Genomic DNA, 15,533 nt, shown 5'->3' with positions numbered 1-15,533 from the left:
ACCCGGATCGAACCACTCCTCCGCGCGGTTCGGATGAGCCTCGCCCTGATGCACTTTTCGGTGCAGCACAATTAAGTGGGTAAGTTTAAAATTAGTTGCCCTTTTGTAATTTTAAATGTTAAAAGAATATAAAAGAAAATATATTTTCGTTTTATTTAACAATTACTGACAAAAGATTTGTGTACCGATAATTTTAAACTTCCATGGCGGTGTCCCCCTTAAGGGGGTGGACCACCTTTATCGTTCAGGGGAATTGAATAAACAAAATTTTTATGTCGATACATATGGAATAATGTGTTTTACGCCGTTTTTGATACTCTATTGATGTTCGGGAAAACAACATTGTTCATTCAGTTTGAAAAACTAACTAAAAATCAAATGATTACATCTTACAACCCTGTTGATTAAAATGTTTGAAATGTTTTTCATGTGAATGATGTAATTTAAGTATTAATTTATTCATTCCTTTATGGTTATTAAATAGAACTGTGAACGAAACACCCTATTTTTAGCTCCCCGTTCTTGTTTGTTTGTTTCAATTTCGTCAGAATAGTATTTCACATTTACGAGTTAAATAAAAAATAGAAATAAAATTGACAGGAGAAGTTGCTGTTTCCATGGAAATTTCACTATCGCGTCAAGGGTCGCATCAAATCGGATAAACGAGATTATGGAATTGCCTGATACTACTTAATGAGACACATTGTGTGTGCGATTTATCCGCCATGCATCTACGCTACCATCAACAGGTTTATAAACATAATTAGGCGTCTGCTAGCTTTCAGATGATATCGATGATAATTAGTAAAAAAAACATGTGTCTATTAATAACATTAAACGATGTAAAGTAAGTATACAAGATCGGCGCGATAACGAAAATAATTCTATGAATTATTGAAAGCAGAAGACCGGAAATGTTGCAAGAATATCGGTTGATCGGTAACGGAAGCAAATACTTTTTATAACCTGCTTTCTCTGCTTATTAGCCTGAGAATTTTTTAACCTCCTTTCCTCTTTAGATATCCTTTCATTATTACAGAACCAATTGTAACGATTGAACTGTCGACATTGTTCAGGTACATTTCATTTTAAAAACAGATTTCTTTCCATTAAGATAACTTAGAAAATAAAATAGTATAGGTCATGATTGCTTATAAAAGCAAATATCCCCAAGCAAAATCACGTTAATTGTTACGACAAAAAACCTTATCAACCGATTCTAATACAAAGCACTTTGTTTTTTGTTTTTAACGTCTTAGTTACCGAAAGCCTATTAGTAGGTATTTTAATGACTATGCTGTATAAAAAAAAACTTAAAAATATATTTTTAAATAATAACTTGAGAATAATTTATTGCTTTAGGGTAAGTCAAAGACACAGTACATTGTAAAAATCAATATCTATAGTAAAAAAATACATTTGCAAAAGTAAATATACGTGAAATTATAATAGCAAGCAAAAAAAAGCAAGTAATCATAAATTCCTTCAGAAAAAAAATTGTATCCTATGCATAGGGCCATCTAAAGTAGGTTGTTAGGGTGAGAACATTTTAATGTCTACATTTACAGTAACTCTCCAATATTAATAACAGAAAAACAACATTTGATTTCGGTTTAATAGCAATGAATAACATTTATATTTTTCATCTTCTATTTAAAATCTCCATTAAGAGTTTGACTTGTTATTATACGGAGGGGATTAAAATTGCAACAGCTTGTTTCCTGGGTTTTCTAATTCACTGAACTACACATAATGGCCTACTGTGGCATAGAAGGAATTTTGTTTAGCAGAAAATCTATTAATAATTTTTCGGTTGCAAAGATCAGACTTTGAATGTAGATAAAATGTTGTAAAATGTTACGCGTGACACTCGGATATTTTTTATTAACATTTTCCTAATGTCCACTGGGTGAATTGCATTAAGGATAACTGCGTGCGTCAACTCGTGTCCATTAGTGAATATTCATGGACCGCACGGGAATGCCGGGAATCGAGTTTCCGTAAGTAGTTTTCCGTAATACCCGCTGTGGTTTCCGAAGAAATCGTTCGGTTTCCTAATCGTCAACCGCTTAATTATTCAATGTTTCGTCCCAATGTTCGGTTGATCGTTTTCAATTGTAATTACTCAGTTGCGAAAGTAGATAATTAGTAGAGTAGTTGAAATCTTCGCCTTGTCGATAAGGAAACTGCTCTGCCATCTGCGCTTCGAAATCAAATATTCGGATAAATATATACACAGATAAAAGCAATAGCGTCGAGATATCATGGAGTACGAAGCTCATTATCTACGTTCCGAAATTAACTTTCTCTTTATTACTCTTCATCATAATAGCAAATCAAATATAATCATTTGGTATGCTAATTATTTATTAATTTTCTTCATTTTTTACTTCCGTATTTTCAAGTTCATTTTAACTCAATAACGAATCTGCGTGAATTAATGCAGGAAACAAATATAATAAAGCGAGAGTAATAAGCTAGCAGTTTATGGAAATCCTTATTTTTATGTGCAGTTAGTGGCAAATTACTTCCACTGTAGTCATTTTTACAAACGCCAGTTTATTCGCTTAAAATTCATGTGTACGTGTCTCGTTAGTATTACACAAAGAATCAGCGAATGATCTCTTAATTTACACACATTTCCGCAAATACTTATTCGAACGACTAAATTTAATTTGCTTCTGTACACTGAGCCTTCTAAGTAAATGATTAAAAGATTTGTTTTATTCTCTGCGATAACCAAAAGAAATTGATATTGTTTAGCTAGTTGTACGAAATGTTCTTTTTTCGCATTGATTGACATTAACGCAGACAACGAAATAAATCGAAACGCAAACGAGCTCTTTTATCGGAGAGCGCTCTTCCAGTTGACGGTTCGATAAAATGCGAAACGGTGACGTTATATGCCGGTGCATCGCGTGTTGAAATTCATTACATCGTTAAAAAAACTGAAATAAATATATATACAAGCGTCTACATAGTTGTTGCGGGTGTCGCACCGCACCGCTCACCCCTCCCCCACGCAACTCGTTTGTTGTAACATTTCGCGAAAGTTAAAAACTTTGTAAACTGTTCAGCAAAATTGACGTTTCGTATCAGGAGGGCATGAACGTGTAAGAGGTGGTCTTCATTTTGCGCAAAAACATAGTTCACGAACGCGCGATTTTTGTTGCCTTTCACTCGCGAATTCAAACGGCGGTTATCTTTTTCCGCATTCTTGGATCGTCTGACCGTTATAATAAATAGTTCCGCAAATTACATATTCTTTAAATCATTCATCCTTTCATTACTAATGCTTTTGTAGGAAAATTCGATTTCCTGTGGCCAAAATTGAGTAGTTACAAAGAAATCTTCTAGAATTATTTTTAATTACATTTTACATTTGACCTTTATTCATACATTCTTTCGATAGATTCGTGAATTTTTGTTTAAAAAAAAATGTAATTTTGCACATGGTTGTAAACTGAAATTGTTGTGCGCCGGTTTTCATGCATCGTCATTTTTTTTACCTACCTTTTAGACATATTTATGACTTATTTATGACTACGATTTCGGTATATTTTGCAAATAGTGGATAATACTGATTGCCGAGGCTTCACCACGAGGAGGTTGCTGCAGAAGAAACCAGATAGGGAGTTAGAACGAATTTGGGATTCCTTCTGGCTCCCTTTTTTAACGACGACTTACAATCTTATAAACTAAGTTACGCAGGTCGCAAAATGGTAAAGACTACTTTTCGCACGCATTAATTTTTCGTACACAATTCACTGATAAATTTATTATCTCTGCTTGTTTAACGATTATAAGAATTCCTTTTGTCAATGATGCTGTCGAGTACTCCCTTGGCTTTCTTACCACCTAATTTTTTTTAGTAAAAAGTGGCTAATTTCTTGAGCGTGTCTTAAAACATGTCAAAGTAACATTTATGCAAGATTATTTCGATTATTTGGATTCTCACTAATATTCCCGATTCATGAGTTATATTGTATGTGCTGTGATCTAGTTCATCAGTTGATTGATCTATTTGGATAGAGTCGGTATTTCAGATCGTGCGACACGAAACAGCATAAGGTGAGTGGCCTACTCCTGCATCTCGTCTGTGATATTAGTTCCACAATATTAGTTCCGATCGATACGTTAGGATGTGACACAAAAATGGTAAAGGGCTCTAATGGCTCTAAAGCCCCACGAACGTGTGATAGAAAAATACATTGGGTGATTGGTCTATCATCCTGCCATTGACGAGGTATAGAAGTAGACCAATCGTATTTGTATTTGTTTTTGTCTCACGTCCGCGGGGCTCTGGAGCTCCCTTACCATTTCTGCGTCACATTCTACCGTATCGGTTGGAACTAATATTGTGGAACTAATATCACAGACGAGATGCAGGAGTAAGCCACTCACCTTAGACTGTTTCGTGTCGGACGATCTGAAATACCGACTCTATCCAAAAAGATCAACCAACTGGTGAACTAGATCACAGCTAGACAACAATATAACAATATATATACAATATAACTCACGAATCGGGAATATTAGTGAGAATCGAGTATCTTGTCTACTCCCAATAATCATCCACAGCGAGGAAATGAGAGTGCTCACGCCCGAGATTTTAGTGTCCCCGGTATAGTGCTGCCCCCTATGCTAATTTCTAGCCTGGACCAGAACCTGCATCATCTTACCTGCATCATTAGCAGCGGATTCCAAATAATGCTGAGTGGATGCTACTTCTATGTTAAAAGAGGCTCTTCTATGTAGGCTCTAATCCAGCCTAAAAGATGATGCAGATTCTAATACAGGCTAAAAAGATGATGCAGGTTCTGGTCCAAGCTAAAAAGATGATGCAGGAAAAGTGGGGACACTAAAACCCCGAGCGTGAGCACTTTCGTTTCCTCTCTGGCATATACAAGGCAGCACTATACCGGGGACACTAAAATCCCGGACGTAAGCACTCTCATTTCCACTCTGTATTTGCTCTTATAATTTACAATTTAAATTTAACTCAGACCTCCCGCGCTTCAGCAGATGGCAGTGCCGTTATCGATGACCCTCTACAGCCAATGACTGCACTTGTAAATCCGTTGTGTATTCAAAAACTGAACGTAAGTAAACGAATAAGAAGTCAAACAAGAAGAAATCATTCAGTCACCTTATTCAAAGTACATCGATATTCAAGAGCAAAATAATTTCTATGTTCCAAATAATGCATTATCTATCTAAACGATGTTCATGGACGCCTGTGGTCTCATGGAAAAACGGACTCGTCCGTAAGGTTACATAGCAGACCCTGCCTTAGACGCTGTATCACGAATATTTTCGGTTCTTCTATGTATTATATGAATCGTTGATCTGTTAAGTTGTACTTGTGAGAAATTCGATTACTAACCAAACTAATAATTTATTAGATTATTTTAATTTCAAGTGTGGAGGTGTTTGCAAGGCGATTATTCGTAGCCATCTGGTGGCAAATTCGAGAGGTACGATCGGGTACGTTCCGCGTTGATTTTTGCACCTCTTGGAAACGAATTTCTGACCAACGGTCTTTATACCCAGATTTCTGTGCGCGCTTGTTTCGTCTTCGTTCGCCGCCATCATTACGAAGACGAAAGAGGTTGGATTTACTGATATTCTCGTGGTAGTGCCGTTTAACGAAATCTAGCACAAATGAAGATGGTGGATAAGATAGAAATGAGTCTGGACGACATTATCAAGCAAAATAAAGGGACTAGACCACGCGGCGGCGGTAGCAGGCGCGGAAGAGGTGCCGGTAACTCACCTCGTAGAGGAGCACGCAGAACTCAAAGAATTGGAGGTGGCGTCATGCGGGGACGCAGTCGTGGTGGCATTACACGAAGTTCCCTTCCGTACACACGGGTAAGAAATTCGCTTGATTTGTCCTTTTAGGTAGTCTTCCCTACCTGGTATCGCAAAGACTTTATCATGTGCACCGTAATATCGGTGCCTATCATACTATTTCCGCTTTAAACGCTGGTATATGAATTATTTTAATCTTCGACGGAATAATGATCATATTTCATAGTAAAGCAGTCTCGTGAAGAATGAGAACACCGTTCCTGCGTTTCTTACACGATTTCTGACGAAAACTATTTATTTATTACTGAAATATCCTTTAGAATCGTTATAACTCATATTACTACAATAATATGTACATTAAATGCTTGATTTTAAGGACGATCGTGCGCATCATTTCTTACACGTTTAATCGGTCTTTGTGTACTAATGATGTAAAGAGTTGAAACTTCTAGAATTTTATTTAAAGTTCTTCGTAATTTTTCTGATTAATTTTAAGAAAAGTGTTGTATTTTAACGGATTTAAATTTATTATTTATCTAATTTTATGGGGAAACAGTAATAAACAATTTATTTTGTAACTTATTGTTTTATTTTTTAAATAATAACTAATGACAAAAATGTGGTGGTAGGGTGATGTAAACAGTGCATGGAAGCATGACATGTTCGATGGAGTAAAAAAGGTTGGCCGAAGTGCGATAGGTAGCACAGGAACAACCAAGCTTCTTGTATCCAATTTGGACTTTGGCGTATCAGATTCAGATATTCAGGTACGATCATTAAACAAATTGATATTAGATAATCGATGAAGACTTATAATGATTTGATACATGCGTATTTGTATTTCTAGGAATTATTTAGTGAATTTGGTCCTTTGAAATCAGCTGCAGTACATTATGATAGGTCAGGTCGATCTTTGGGATCTGCGGATGTTATATTTGAAAGAAGAGCAGATGCTATTAAAGCAATGAAACAGTACAACGGTGTACCCTTAGATGGTATGTAACTTTATGCTTATATTACAAATTTTTCTTTTAGTGTCTCTTTTTAATTATAAAATTCCGCCTATATTTAGGGTTTCAGTATCACTAATTAATCTGGTCTCCAGTTTATACCTAGCGACATACAATTTGAGCATTTTCTCTTTTATTCTTCCATAAACACTCCAACATGGGATGACATTAAAGAAAAACAAAAATTTCAAAGAAGTTCTAGTGAATTATGATTTGCACAAATATTCACATCTATTATTGCAATGTGTGATGTACATCGGCAGGTCGTGAAATGAACATACAAGTTGCTACCTCTGAAATACCAGTCACATCTATCCGTGGAGGCCCGAGACTTACCGGCAGTAATTTTACACAGAGACCTCAGTCCCGCTTTAGGGGTAATCGTGGAGCAGGACCCATCAGAGGTACCTACTCATATGAATTAGAAATTCCATGAGACATTGATTTAATAAAGAAATCGATGGGTTAATGAACGTTTGTAACGTTTCTGTTTAAAGGACGTGGAACCGGTCGACGTGGTGGCAGAGGAGGCAGTCGGCAAGTAGTGAAAACTCCCACTGCTGAAGAACTAGATGCCGAATTGGAAGCTTATGTAAAAGAAGTAAAGTAACAACGTCACAAACCTTTACACTCTTAAGATTTTGTTCTGATCTGACTTAACACAGTACAATGTGTTTCCCTAATTTTCATGAGAATATATAAAATAAGTAATAACTGTATCATTAGAAAAATGTTATAACAAGTTTATTTTAAACAAGACTTTTTATTTTTGACGTTTTCTCTGGAAATTGGCATACAAATTTTACAGACTTAAGAAAGATGGTTTATAGAAGTTCATAATTTTTTTATGGTACCGCAACAGACAGGAAAAAAGAAATAAAAAAAGTTACGATGTAAAGACTGTATGGATTTGTATGTACTATCGTGCGTGTGTGGTTATCAGATGAAAAATACAGTAAAATTCATCTTTAAAAGTTGTTGTTTATCAAAGTACAGAACGTACTTCTAGCCCTCAATCTAATTTTTGATTCATAGATTAATGAGTGGTTTAAGATGTCCATTTTTGAACTTAGTTTACACCTTGTAGAAAATCCTATTATACACTATATATGTCAATTACTATTATATATTAATAGTACCATACCTTTGTACATTATGTTTACCGAATTGTTTTCTTACCATGAATAATGAAATTTACCACTATGCGTAGTTAATAGCTCATAGTGGAATAAGGCTGTGACATACTGTTATCTAGTCAACAACTAATGAAATATTTTACTGTGCAGTAATGGGCTTGTAAGACAATGTATACGCTTCTAAGTATGCAGCGTATGAATGGCAATGCAGTGGCACAAGACTGAAGCAAACAAACTGACGAGTCGTTACCTAATAAATAACAATGCTCTTGACAATGAAATAATATTTATTTCCCACCTAATCGTAGTTTCGTATTTTGATCAAACTTTTATTTCGTTCGAATGCGTGAAAGCTTCTTCTGAAACGCTTTATTTCGAAAACCTTAATTATTTCACTTTAATATTAAAAGGATACAGTTTGAATGAAAGGAAAGTTTATAAAAGAAAACATTGGTTTGAAGAACATTCTTTATTTATTTAAATAATCACACGAGGTATTTTGTACATATGTAAAAATATTTACTAATAGATATCAGAGTGGACTAAGTTAATTTCCACTCTTGATTGTAAAGTAGATCACTACAGAGTTGTACTTGTTTGCATCTTAGGAAGTCATTCATCAATGCTTCTGGAATTATTAATTTTCTAAATACTTAATAATAAGATCAGTCGAGTTTAGATAATAAACTTTTACTATGCAATAATTGTGTACAATATGAGGCAACATTACCACACCAGTGTTTTAAATTATAAAAGATAGATAAACGACGTTGATTTCTCTTATAATCTCTTTAGTGTCCTTTTCTTATCTTTTAACTTTTTTTTCTTTTCCGCTGATAGTTTTTTATCCCCCGCATGCTTTTTTGGGAGAGGTCCTCCGACTTCAGAGGAAGCACAACTTTCCAGACCCGCTTTGCTGCCCTTTCCACCTCCCTGTGTCATAAATTCATCACACATTATTTTATATTGAGTATGCGTATGAACGAATTTAATGTTTTCATAATAATACTTTACCTGTGCATGTATCTCTGTCATCATCTTTGCTCGCTCAGAGTAATCATCGTACCTTTCTAAAAGTAATCTACCTGCTTCTTCGTTTAAAGCAGATTCTGCATTTGGCACTATTAAGAGACACTTTACAGTCTGAAAATTGCAATTTACATTATGAACTTCCATAACATTCATTTACGATTAAATGTTTAATGATTCATTAGTAACTTACTAGTAATATATGTTTAATTCCGAGATCTGATTTCCAATCCTTCTTTAATGTATTGACACATATTTCTCCATTTTTCGCAACGTTTGGATGAAAGATCTTTGTAAGGAAGAAAGCCTTTGGTGGTCCTTGGGGGAAATCTTTGCCAAGAGCTAGTTTTACTCTAAAGAAACCACCTGCGTATGGTGTCCCAGCTAGTATTATAAATAGATATTATTCTCATTAACAAGTGGTATAGAATACAATATATGGAAAAAGTCACACATAAAACTAAAATGACTCTAAACGAATTGTTCTTTCTCCACAATTATATGTACAAGATGTTTAGAAAGTAATAGTCATCCATTGTAAGAGTAATTTTCCACAACATAAGCATTGACAACATACACTGTTAACGTTAACATGTGTTGCTAGAATTTGATGTAACTCAGTTTCACTGGCACCCGGACTTATGATACTCCAACATTGCAGGCCTAACAGATGTTTCTTTCATAACTGAGAACCTTCAGAATTTTTATCTCGTTTTAAATAAAAAGATTTCATTTTCTCACATACATCTACGCAACGTGTTATAAATAATCGTCCAGAGAACGGATGGCCATTACGTTTTCGACACCCTATACATACATAAATGACATACGAATAGAGGTTATGGCGCAATAATTGCAAAAATGTTTGATAAACATTGTATGATCTAAATTTAACAAGCATAGTAATTACGTGAGCATCAATCTTACAGGGTCCTTCGATAATAGCTTGGATATCCGTTACATCTTCTTCATTTAAAATAACACGAATACCCTCGGGTGGTTGTGCAGCTAATTCGCTCATTTCCTTGGCTACCCGTCGGATAATTTGTGGGGATAGGTTTTCGACATTTGATTTCTAAAATGTGAATCATGATAACAGGTTTAATACGCAGGTGAGAATGTATACAACAAGAAAGCCTGTCCCCTTAACCAGGGGATAAACAAGAAGCACCGCCGTTAAACGATCGCAGTTATGGAATAATATGTGTCATCGGATACTTACAGAACTTACAGCAGCCATATTCAACAAATTTTAAAGGAAGTATCAACTAAACGCGCTCAGGACGCGATTATTTAATGTATACTGTTAGAAAATCTTTAACGTCAGAACATCAGCACAGCATGGCCTGCAATAACCAACATTTTGAACTGACAGCCAATCGCGTGCGAGTTACAATAATCTCGAAGGCAGAAGTCGATTCTTCGTCATTTCGTGTGTTTTCAAGCAAGGAGGGTATCCGGCGTCTTGGACTTTTGTTGAACGAACATCATCGTAATTAGATTAAAGGACGAAGAAATGGTCGAATCGAGAAGCACATAAGACTGGATAATGCAAGGAGACTGTAGCCGTATTCGACGATAAGTTTTACTTAATCGCACATTCGCGTTGCAGTTACACTGTATCATCTATCAGAGCGAATTTAAATATTTCGTTACACATCGAACAGGATGACCGACAGTGCGACGATAGAAAGGGTCAGATTTTATTAATTGTATTTGTTTTTTTTTTTATTTAATCTAAGATATATGGTTTAATTTGCGCCGGGAAAATTTCGCTTTAAGCATTAAATCATAGAGTTTCATTATGGTAGAAAAATCAATGACAGTGACACTCATTTATCTTCTTTAACAACACAAATTTATTGTAGGAACAGCACATGAAACAATTAAAGCGCAGAATGGAATGTTGGCGTGAAGTAATACTTCCAATGAACTCCATTCTATTATGGGAACGATCGTGGTATCCTGGACTTATATTTGGAATAACAAGCACAATATTCTTGTAAGCAAAACTGTATCATATACATAAAATTTGCTTCGCTACATTTTATAAAGCAATTTTTTAAGAAAATATATTTTATTTACATTTGTAATATTGAATTCGGAAATTTTATATTATTATTTATTTAAATTTATAAAATAAATAGTATAAATGCTGGTTTCTTGTGATGTGCTATTTGTATTTGTTATTGGTATCTTCCAGTGTTTTATATTTCATTTAATAACTATGGCCATTTTCTTTTACAGTTTAATATGGATGTTGGAACCTGCTTTCCTTACAATAGTATCTGTATCCCTTCTTGTGTTAGCCTTGATCGATTATCTTGTACCACCTATGACATCATTTTTATGCACTGCTAATGGTTGGACAGGTCAAAAAGAGAAAAAGCTGAATGAGATTTGCCAAAATCTGTCTGGAACAATTTTACAGCTTCAAGACCTGTGGGTGTCAATGTTACAAACTCGAAATAATCGTCCCAATTTTGTAAGCTGAAGGAAATAGACAATAATAATGTATTCTGTTTGATGTCCACTCGAATAGCTTATTCAGATTGATGGTTTCTATATTTCAGTATTATGCAGGAATAATAACTTGCCTCATTATTTGTACATGGATTGGGAGTACGATCAACAATTTACTTCTGTTTTACATTGCAGGTAATAAACCAGAATTACATTTATTTGTGTGATACATTTTTGTATAATGTACAAATTTTGAAATTCTCTATGAAACTGTTACAGTGAATGCAATTTTGCTTCTGCCGGGACTCAGACATAATGGACGTGCAATGTCAGCAATAACATTTGTACGTGAACATCTCTATCATTCTAAAAAATCATAATCATTATTTTGTATGTATAATCATTCTTTCTCTTTATTCTCTACATAACTTATTGTCGAAGGTAAATTAATGCTTTGCATACTTATTCAGAGTTAGAAAAAAGTAGACTTTCTGCTTTAAAACAAACGTAAGTATCATACGATGAATTATGCTTGTCTTTTGTTTTGTCATTTTGTATAATATTAAACGTAACTCATTGTCAATGCACTTTTATACCGTGAATATATTTTCACGTTGTTTTTCCATTCGTCACTAGTAATATAATTAATTTATATTTTACTAGTGTTTGTTTGTTTATTACTTAGGTAATAGAATGTTTACGGTACATTTTAGCGTTCTGAATTGTTTTAATACTTACCGGCTGATTTTTATTATATGTGATGTTTATAACACAATACATTGTATAATGTTAAATATATTTATGCAAATATTTATGTGACATTTCGAAAATGTTTAATACATTAAGTGGATAATTTTTGGATCATAAACACCCGTGTAAGCACAAATAATATTGAATAAAATCGATTTATGCATCATGCTCAGTAACAATACTAATATTACGAAAATTATTTTAGCAGTAATTTTATGCTACAAATATGAAAGATCATGTTTGATTTAACCGTATGTAAACATTCCCGATGGTTGATAAGCTTAAATTTCGCGGGTACGTTCGATAAAAGGTGGCGCTGATAGTTGTGGACATGTTTTTGTCGTTTGTTCGGCGCACGTCATATATAGTACATGTATTTCGATCAGCCCCAATCAGCCCAGCCCGCTTGTATTCACAACACTTACTTACATGCATAATAAAGTGGAATGACAAGTATTTTATTATTATGCCACGATTAGGTATGATTACAGTCTTATCGGTAATCATAAGTGAAAAATATTTATTCGACTCTTTAATTCAATTGAATTAAATTGTTTACGAATCATGTTCATTACAACTGTGAATTAATGAAGCATTATGTTAAATATTTTTTGATGTATATATTATGAAAATTATATTGTTTTTATAATACATGACCACATCATGGAGAGAATTGTAAAGCTAAATGAACAAACGGCAGGCAGAGATAGACTTATCAGGTAAGTAATTTATGATGTATTTTTAAATATTTGTGAATGTATTATATAAAATATTTTTACAAAAATATAGATTTACACTTTGCACAATTAAACAGTCTTTAGTGTTTTGTTACGTTTTCGTAAAATGATTCATGAATGTGTGTATTCTTATAAGTAGAAATATTGAAATAAGAAGTAATTTATTTATACATTTTATAGATTGCTTCAATATGGAAGTCGTGCTTATTGGTATTATGCTCAGAACGTTCGTGCAACACAACATTCTGCAGAAATTATAAGAAGTTTGGAGTATACCTTAAGTTCATTTAGAAAATGTACTTTTCAGATAATATCAAAGATTTTAAAGTAATTTATGCATTTGTTTATATTATAAGTTTCTGATTTCTTTTAGTATTACGCCTCGGACGATGTTTGGATAGTATATACGGTGCCCTAAAAATGATGAAACATCCAGATATGGCTTTAAAAGTCATTTTAATGACATCCAAATTTGCTAATGCTCTATTTCTATTTGCAGACCACATCATTTGGATTGGTCGTGTGGGATTACACAAAGTAAATATAGAAAAGTGGAGTAAAACAGCTAATAAATATTGGTTAATAAGTATTATTATGAATCTTGTAAGAGATATTCGTGAAATTATTAACATTTTGGAACGTGAGGGGAAGAATGCATTTGTGAACACATCAAAACTTTCATTGAATACTTGGAAACAATATGAAACGTTGTTGCCAATAAAAAATCACAAAAAAGTTGTAATGGACACTGTTAAAAATGGATGTGATTTACTAATTCCATTGACAGCATTAGGTTATACTAAACTTTCTCCTGGAACAATAGGTTTATGTGGTGTTATATCTTCGTTTGTAGGACTTTATACAATAATTTATCCATTATATAAATTAACACCGTCGTAAAATGCATTCATACATTATGTTTTTATATAATGAATGAAACACAAAATGATATGTCGATAGTTAAATGATATTTTTATACGGATTATATAGAATTTTATATATTGAAACGTATGTTATGTATTTTTTAGAAAAATTTTTCCTGTGATACTTGAAAATTTCTAGGAACCTTAGAAGTGTTTAGAATGAGCATCTAATGCATAAAAATAAGAAGTTACTTCATTTTGCACAAGGATTTGGGATAATGAAGAATGCTTATACATGTATTTGATTTTGTTATATTTTTATGAAAATATATTTTATTAAGAAGAGATTCTGTTTTTATTTCGTAACAATGTATAAAAAATTTTGTTTGTTCTTATTAATATAACAAATTTTAGGCAATACTTTCTGTCAGTATTGGTGCATGCTCTTCCTGAATAATTAGCTCGTACTTATGCGAATGATATGTTAATAAAATACCCCATTTACTACAAATCATAGCATAAACTGATGCTATTACTGTACTCGTAGAAAGTGGTTCAATGGCTGTAAAAATCATGTTGTAAAGTGTCGGACGTTTGTCTATGGTTTGTTTTTTTAAAGAGACACTTCAAATACGCTTATAGTCATAATACCTGTCACCCCACTCCTAATACTTCAGACTTGCAACATAGGAGGGGAGTGGACATCTATCATGACTATGAGTGTATTTCAGGTATTAAAATTAGAAAAATTGATCATACTAAAACGCAGAATAAAATAATAAACTTACGGATATGATAATAAAATGTAAGGAAGAGGTACCAAATCAGTGCTGCAAAAGCACTGAGAGCAGTCAGAAAACCAATAAAATTTAAATAGTTCAATGTGGTTTTCGAGTGCCATCTTCCTAAAGTTCCGTTTCCTTTGACCCAATGTAAATGAAAACAAACTGCAGCTATTATACCTGTGTAACATATCGTTAATATAAATGTACATTTTTATTAACTTCGAAATTAAAAACCTGGTATTGTGCTATAAACTGACACAGGAAATAGTCATTTTGTATTCGTGGAACAAACAAGGGAGCAAATAACGGCAAGTTGTTTTTAATTCATACAAAGAATCGAATTTGTTATGATTTTCGCGTTATCAATGATTATATTATCAGTAATCATCATCTTAGGAGTGGTGCTAACCTGATAGGATTGACCAAAATCCAACCTCAGGATTTCCGTGTATAACGAAAAAGAAGATACAGGCTGATATGCCTATAATTATGCCGATGCCACACATTATTAAATGTATCGTAATATTTTGTGACATTTTTCAATTGTTGATTTCACTGTTCGCAATACATAAGTCGGCCGCACCTTACCCGTATGTCATATAGAAACTATTTTTTAGTACATTATGAAGCCACGTTCAACGTTACGTAGTTCAGGAACTGTTTTCGATACAAATAAATTACGTATTACCCTCAATATTTTGAAGTTATATAAAGTTTATAGTCAGTAAGTGATAGCTAATCTTGTTTGCAATTCTAACGAGATTCTTGTATTAACTGCTTTTACGTTATTTCGTAGACACAAGTAGCTATGAATATCATTTACTATTTGTAAATAAGCTATAAAACGAAATTATAATTTACGAATTTTTTTTTAATAATTTACGGAGTTTTGACACGAGCAAATGTTTCTTTGATTCAATTTCAAAAAGATATAAATTAAAATTTG

General features: G+C 33.5%; 5 protein-coding genes across 6 annotated transcripts; 3 read left to right on the top strand and 2 right to left on the bottom strand.

Moving 5' to 3' along the window:
• The first annotated feature begins 5,546 nt into the window (after nt 1-5,546).
• Ref1 (RNA and export factor binding protein 1) lies at nt 5,547-8,244 on the top strand. Of its 2 annotated transcripts, XM_076784848.1 has the most exons (6): nt 5,547-5,874; nt 6,444-6,581; nt 6,662-6,809; nt 7,088-7,228; nt 7,322-7,425; nt 8,111-8,244. In XM_076784848.1, the coding sequence occupies exons 1-6, from the start codon at nt 5,665-5,667 to the stop codon at nt 8,111-8,113; spliced, it is 744 nt and encodes a 247-aa protein (XP_076640963.1). In that variant the 5' UTR covers nt 5,547-5,664; the 3' UTR covers nt 8,114-8,244. The 2 variants fall into 2 exon arrangements, with proteins under 2 accessions (XP_076640963.1, XP_076640962.1); XM_076784847.1 differs by lacking the exon at nt 8,111-8,244 and having other exon boundaries at nt 5,549-5,874; nt 7,322-7,798.
• Nucleotides 8,245-8,414: 170 nt separating this feature from the next.
• LOC143352401 (ubiquitin-conjugating enzyme E2 S) lies at nt 8,415-10,350 on the bottom strand. Its single transcript, XM_076784850.1, has 5 exons — nt 10,212-10,350; nt 9,917-10,064; nt 9,183-9,373; nt 8,975-9,103; nt 8,415-8,893 (listed from the first exon to the last, which is right to left on the bottom strand). Exons 1-5 carry the CDS (start codon nt 10,227-10,229, stop codon nt 8,741-8,743), a joined length of 639 nt encoding a protein of 212 aa, XP_076640965.1. The 5' UTR covers nt 10,230-10,350; the 3' UTR covers nt 8,415-8,740.
• Nucleotides 10,351-10,543: 193 nt separating this feature from the next.
• On the top strand, nt 10,544-12,381 carry Arl6ip1 (ADP-ribosylation factor-like 6 interacting protein 1). The gene is made up of 5 exons (XM_076784851.1): nt 10,544-10,684; nt 10,858-10,991; nt 11,237-11,474; nt 11,563-11,647; nt 11,732-12,381. Exons 1-5 carry the CDS (start codon nt 10,658-10,660, stop codon nt 11,830-11,832), a joined length of 585 nt encoding a protein of 194 aa, XP_076640966.1. The 5' UTR covers nt 10,544-10,657; the 3' UTR covers nt 11,833-12,381.
• Nucleotides 12,382-12,511: 130 nt separating this feature from the next.
• Pex11ab (peroxisomal biogenesis factor 11ab) lies at nt 12,512-14,149 on the top strand. The gene is made up of 3 exons (XM_076784849.1): nt 12,512-12,921; nt 13,120-13,235; nt 13,313-14,149. Exons 1-3 carry the CDS (start codon nt 12,866-12,868, stop codon nt 13,837-13,839), a joined length of 699 nt encoding a protein of 232 aa, XP_076640964.1. The 5' UTR covers nt 12,512-12,865; the 3' UTR covers nt 13,840-14,149.
• On the bottom strand, nt 14,103-15,494 carry LOC143352403 (uncharacterized). Its single transcript, XM_076784852.1, has 3 exons — nt 14,997-15,494; nt 14,591-14,764; nt 14,103-14,364 (listed from the first exon to the last, which is right to left on the bottom strand). The coding sequence occupies exons 1-3, from the start codon at nt 15,121-15,123 to the stop codon at nt 14,213-14,215; spliced, it is 453 nt and encodes a 150-aa protein (XP_076640967.1). The 5' UTR covers nt 15,124-15,494; the 3' UTR covers nt 14,103-14,212.
• Between the last annotated feature and the right edge of the window lie 39 nt (nt 15,495-15,533).

Source organism: Halictus rubicundus, chromosome 3 (assembly GCF_050948215.1).
Source record: "Halictus rubicundus isolate RS-2024b chromosome 3, iyHalRubi1_principal, whole genome shotgun sequence".
NCBI lineage: Eukaryota > Metazoa > Arthropoda > Insecta > Hymenoptera > Halictidae > Halictus > Halictus rubicundus.
Note: the sequence above shows the minus strand (reverse complement) of the source record. Positions and strands in the feature narration are given on the sequence as shown.

Coding starts and splice junctions, on each gene's coding strand:
- Ref1 (XM_076784847.1), top strand. CDS start 5,665: ATGAAGATGGTGGATAAGATAGAAATGAGTCTGGACGACATTATCAAG. Junction 5,875..6,443: donor GTTCCCTTCCGTACACACGG/GTAAGAAATTCG, acceptor ATGTGGTGGTAG/GGTGATGTAAACAGTGCATG. Junction 7,229..7,321: donor TGGAGCAGGACCCATCAGAG/GTACCTACTCAT, acceptor TTCTGTTTAAAG/GACGTGGAACCGGTCGACGT.
- LOC143352401 (XM_076784850.1), bottom strand. Junction 9,374..9,916: donor AGCTATTATCGAAGGACCCT/GTAAGATTGATG, acceptor TTATAATACTAG/CTGGGACACCATACGCAGGT. Junction 8,894..8,974: donor TGACAGAGATACATGCACAG/GTAAAGTATTAT, acceptor TTTATGACACAG/GGAGGTGGAAAGGGCAGCAA.
- Arl6ip1 (XM_076784851.1), top strand. CDS start 10,658: ATGACCGACAGTGCGACGATAGAAAGG. Junction 10,685..10,857: donor ACAGTGCGACGATAGAAAGG/GTCAGATTTTAT, acceptor AATTTATTGTAG/GAACAGCACATGAAACAATT. Junction 10,992..11,236: donor ATAACAAGCACAATATTCTT/GTAAGCAAAACT, acceptor TTTCTTTTACAG/TTTAATATGGATGTTGGAAC.
- Pex11ab (XM_076784849.1), top strand. CDS start 12,866: ATGGAGAGAATTGTAAAGCTAAATGAACAAACGGCAGGCAGAGATAGA. Junction 12,922..13,119: donor GGCAGAGATAGACTTATCAG/GTAAGTAATTTA, acceptor TACATTTTATAG/ATTGCTTCAATATGGAAGTC. Junction 13,236..13,312: donor CTTAAGTTCATTTAGAAAAT/GTACTTTTCAGA, acceptor GATTTCTTTTAG/TATTACGCCTCGGACGATGT.
- LOC143352403 (XM_076784852.1), bottom strand. CDS start 15,123: ATGTCACAAAATATTACGATACATTTAATAATGTGTGGCATCGGCATA. Junction 14,765..14,996: donor ATTTTGGTCAATCCTATCAG/GTTAGCACCACT, acceptor TATGTTACACAG/GTATAATAGCTGCAGTTTGT. Junction 14,365..14,590: donor TACATTTTATTATCATATCC/GTAAGTTTATTA, acceptor TGATTTTTACAG/CCATTGAACCACTTTCTACG.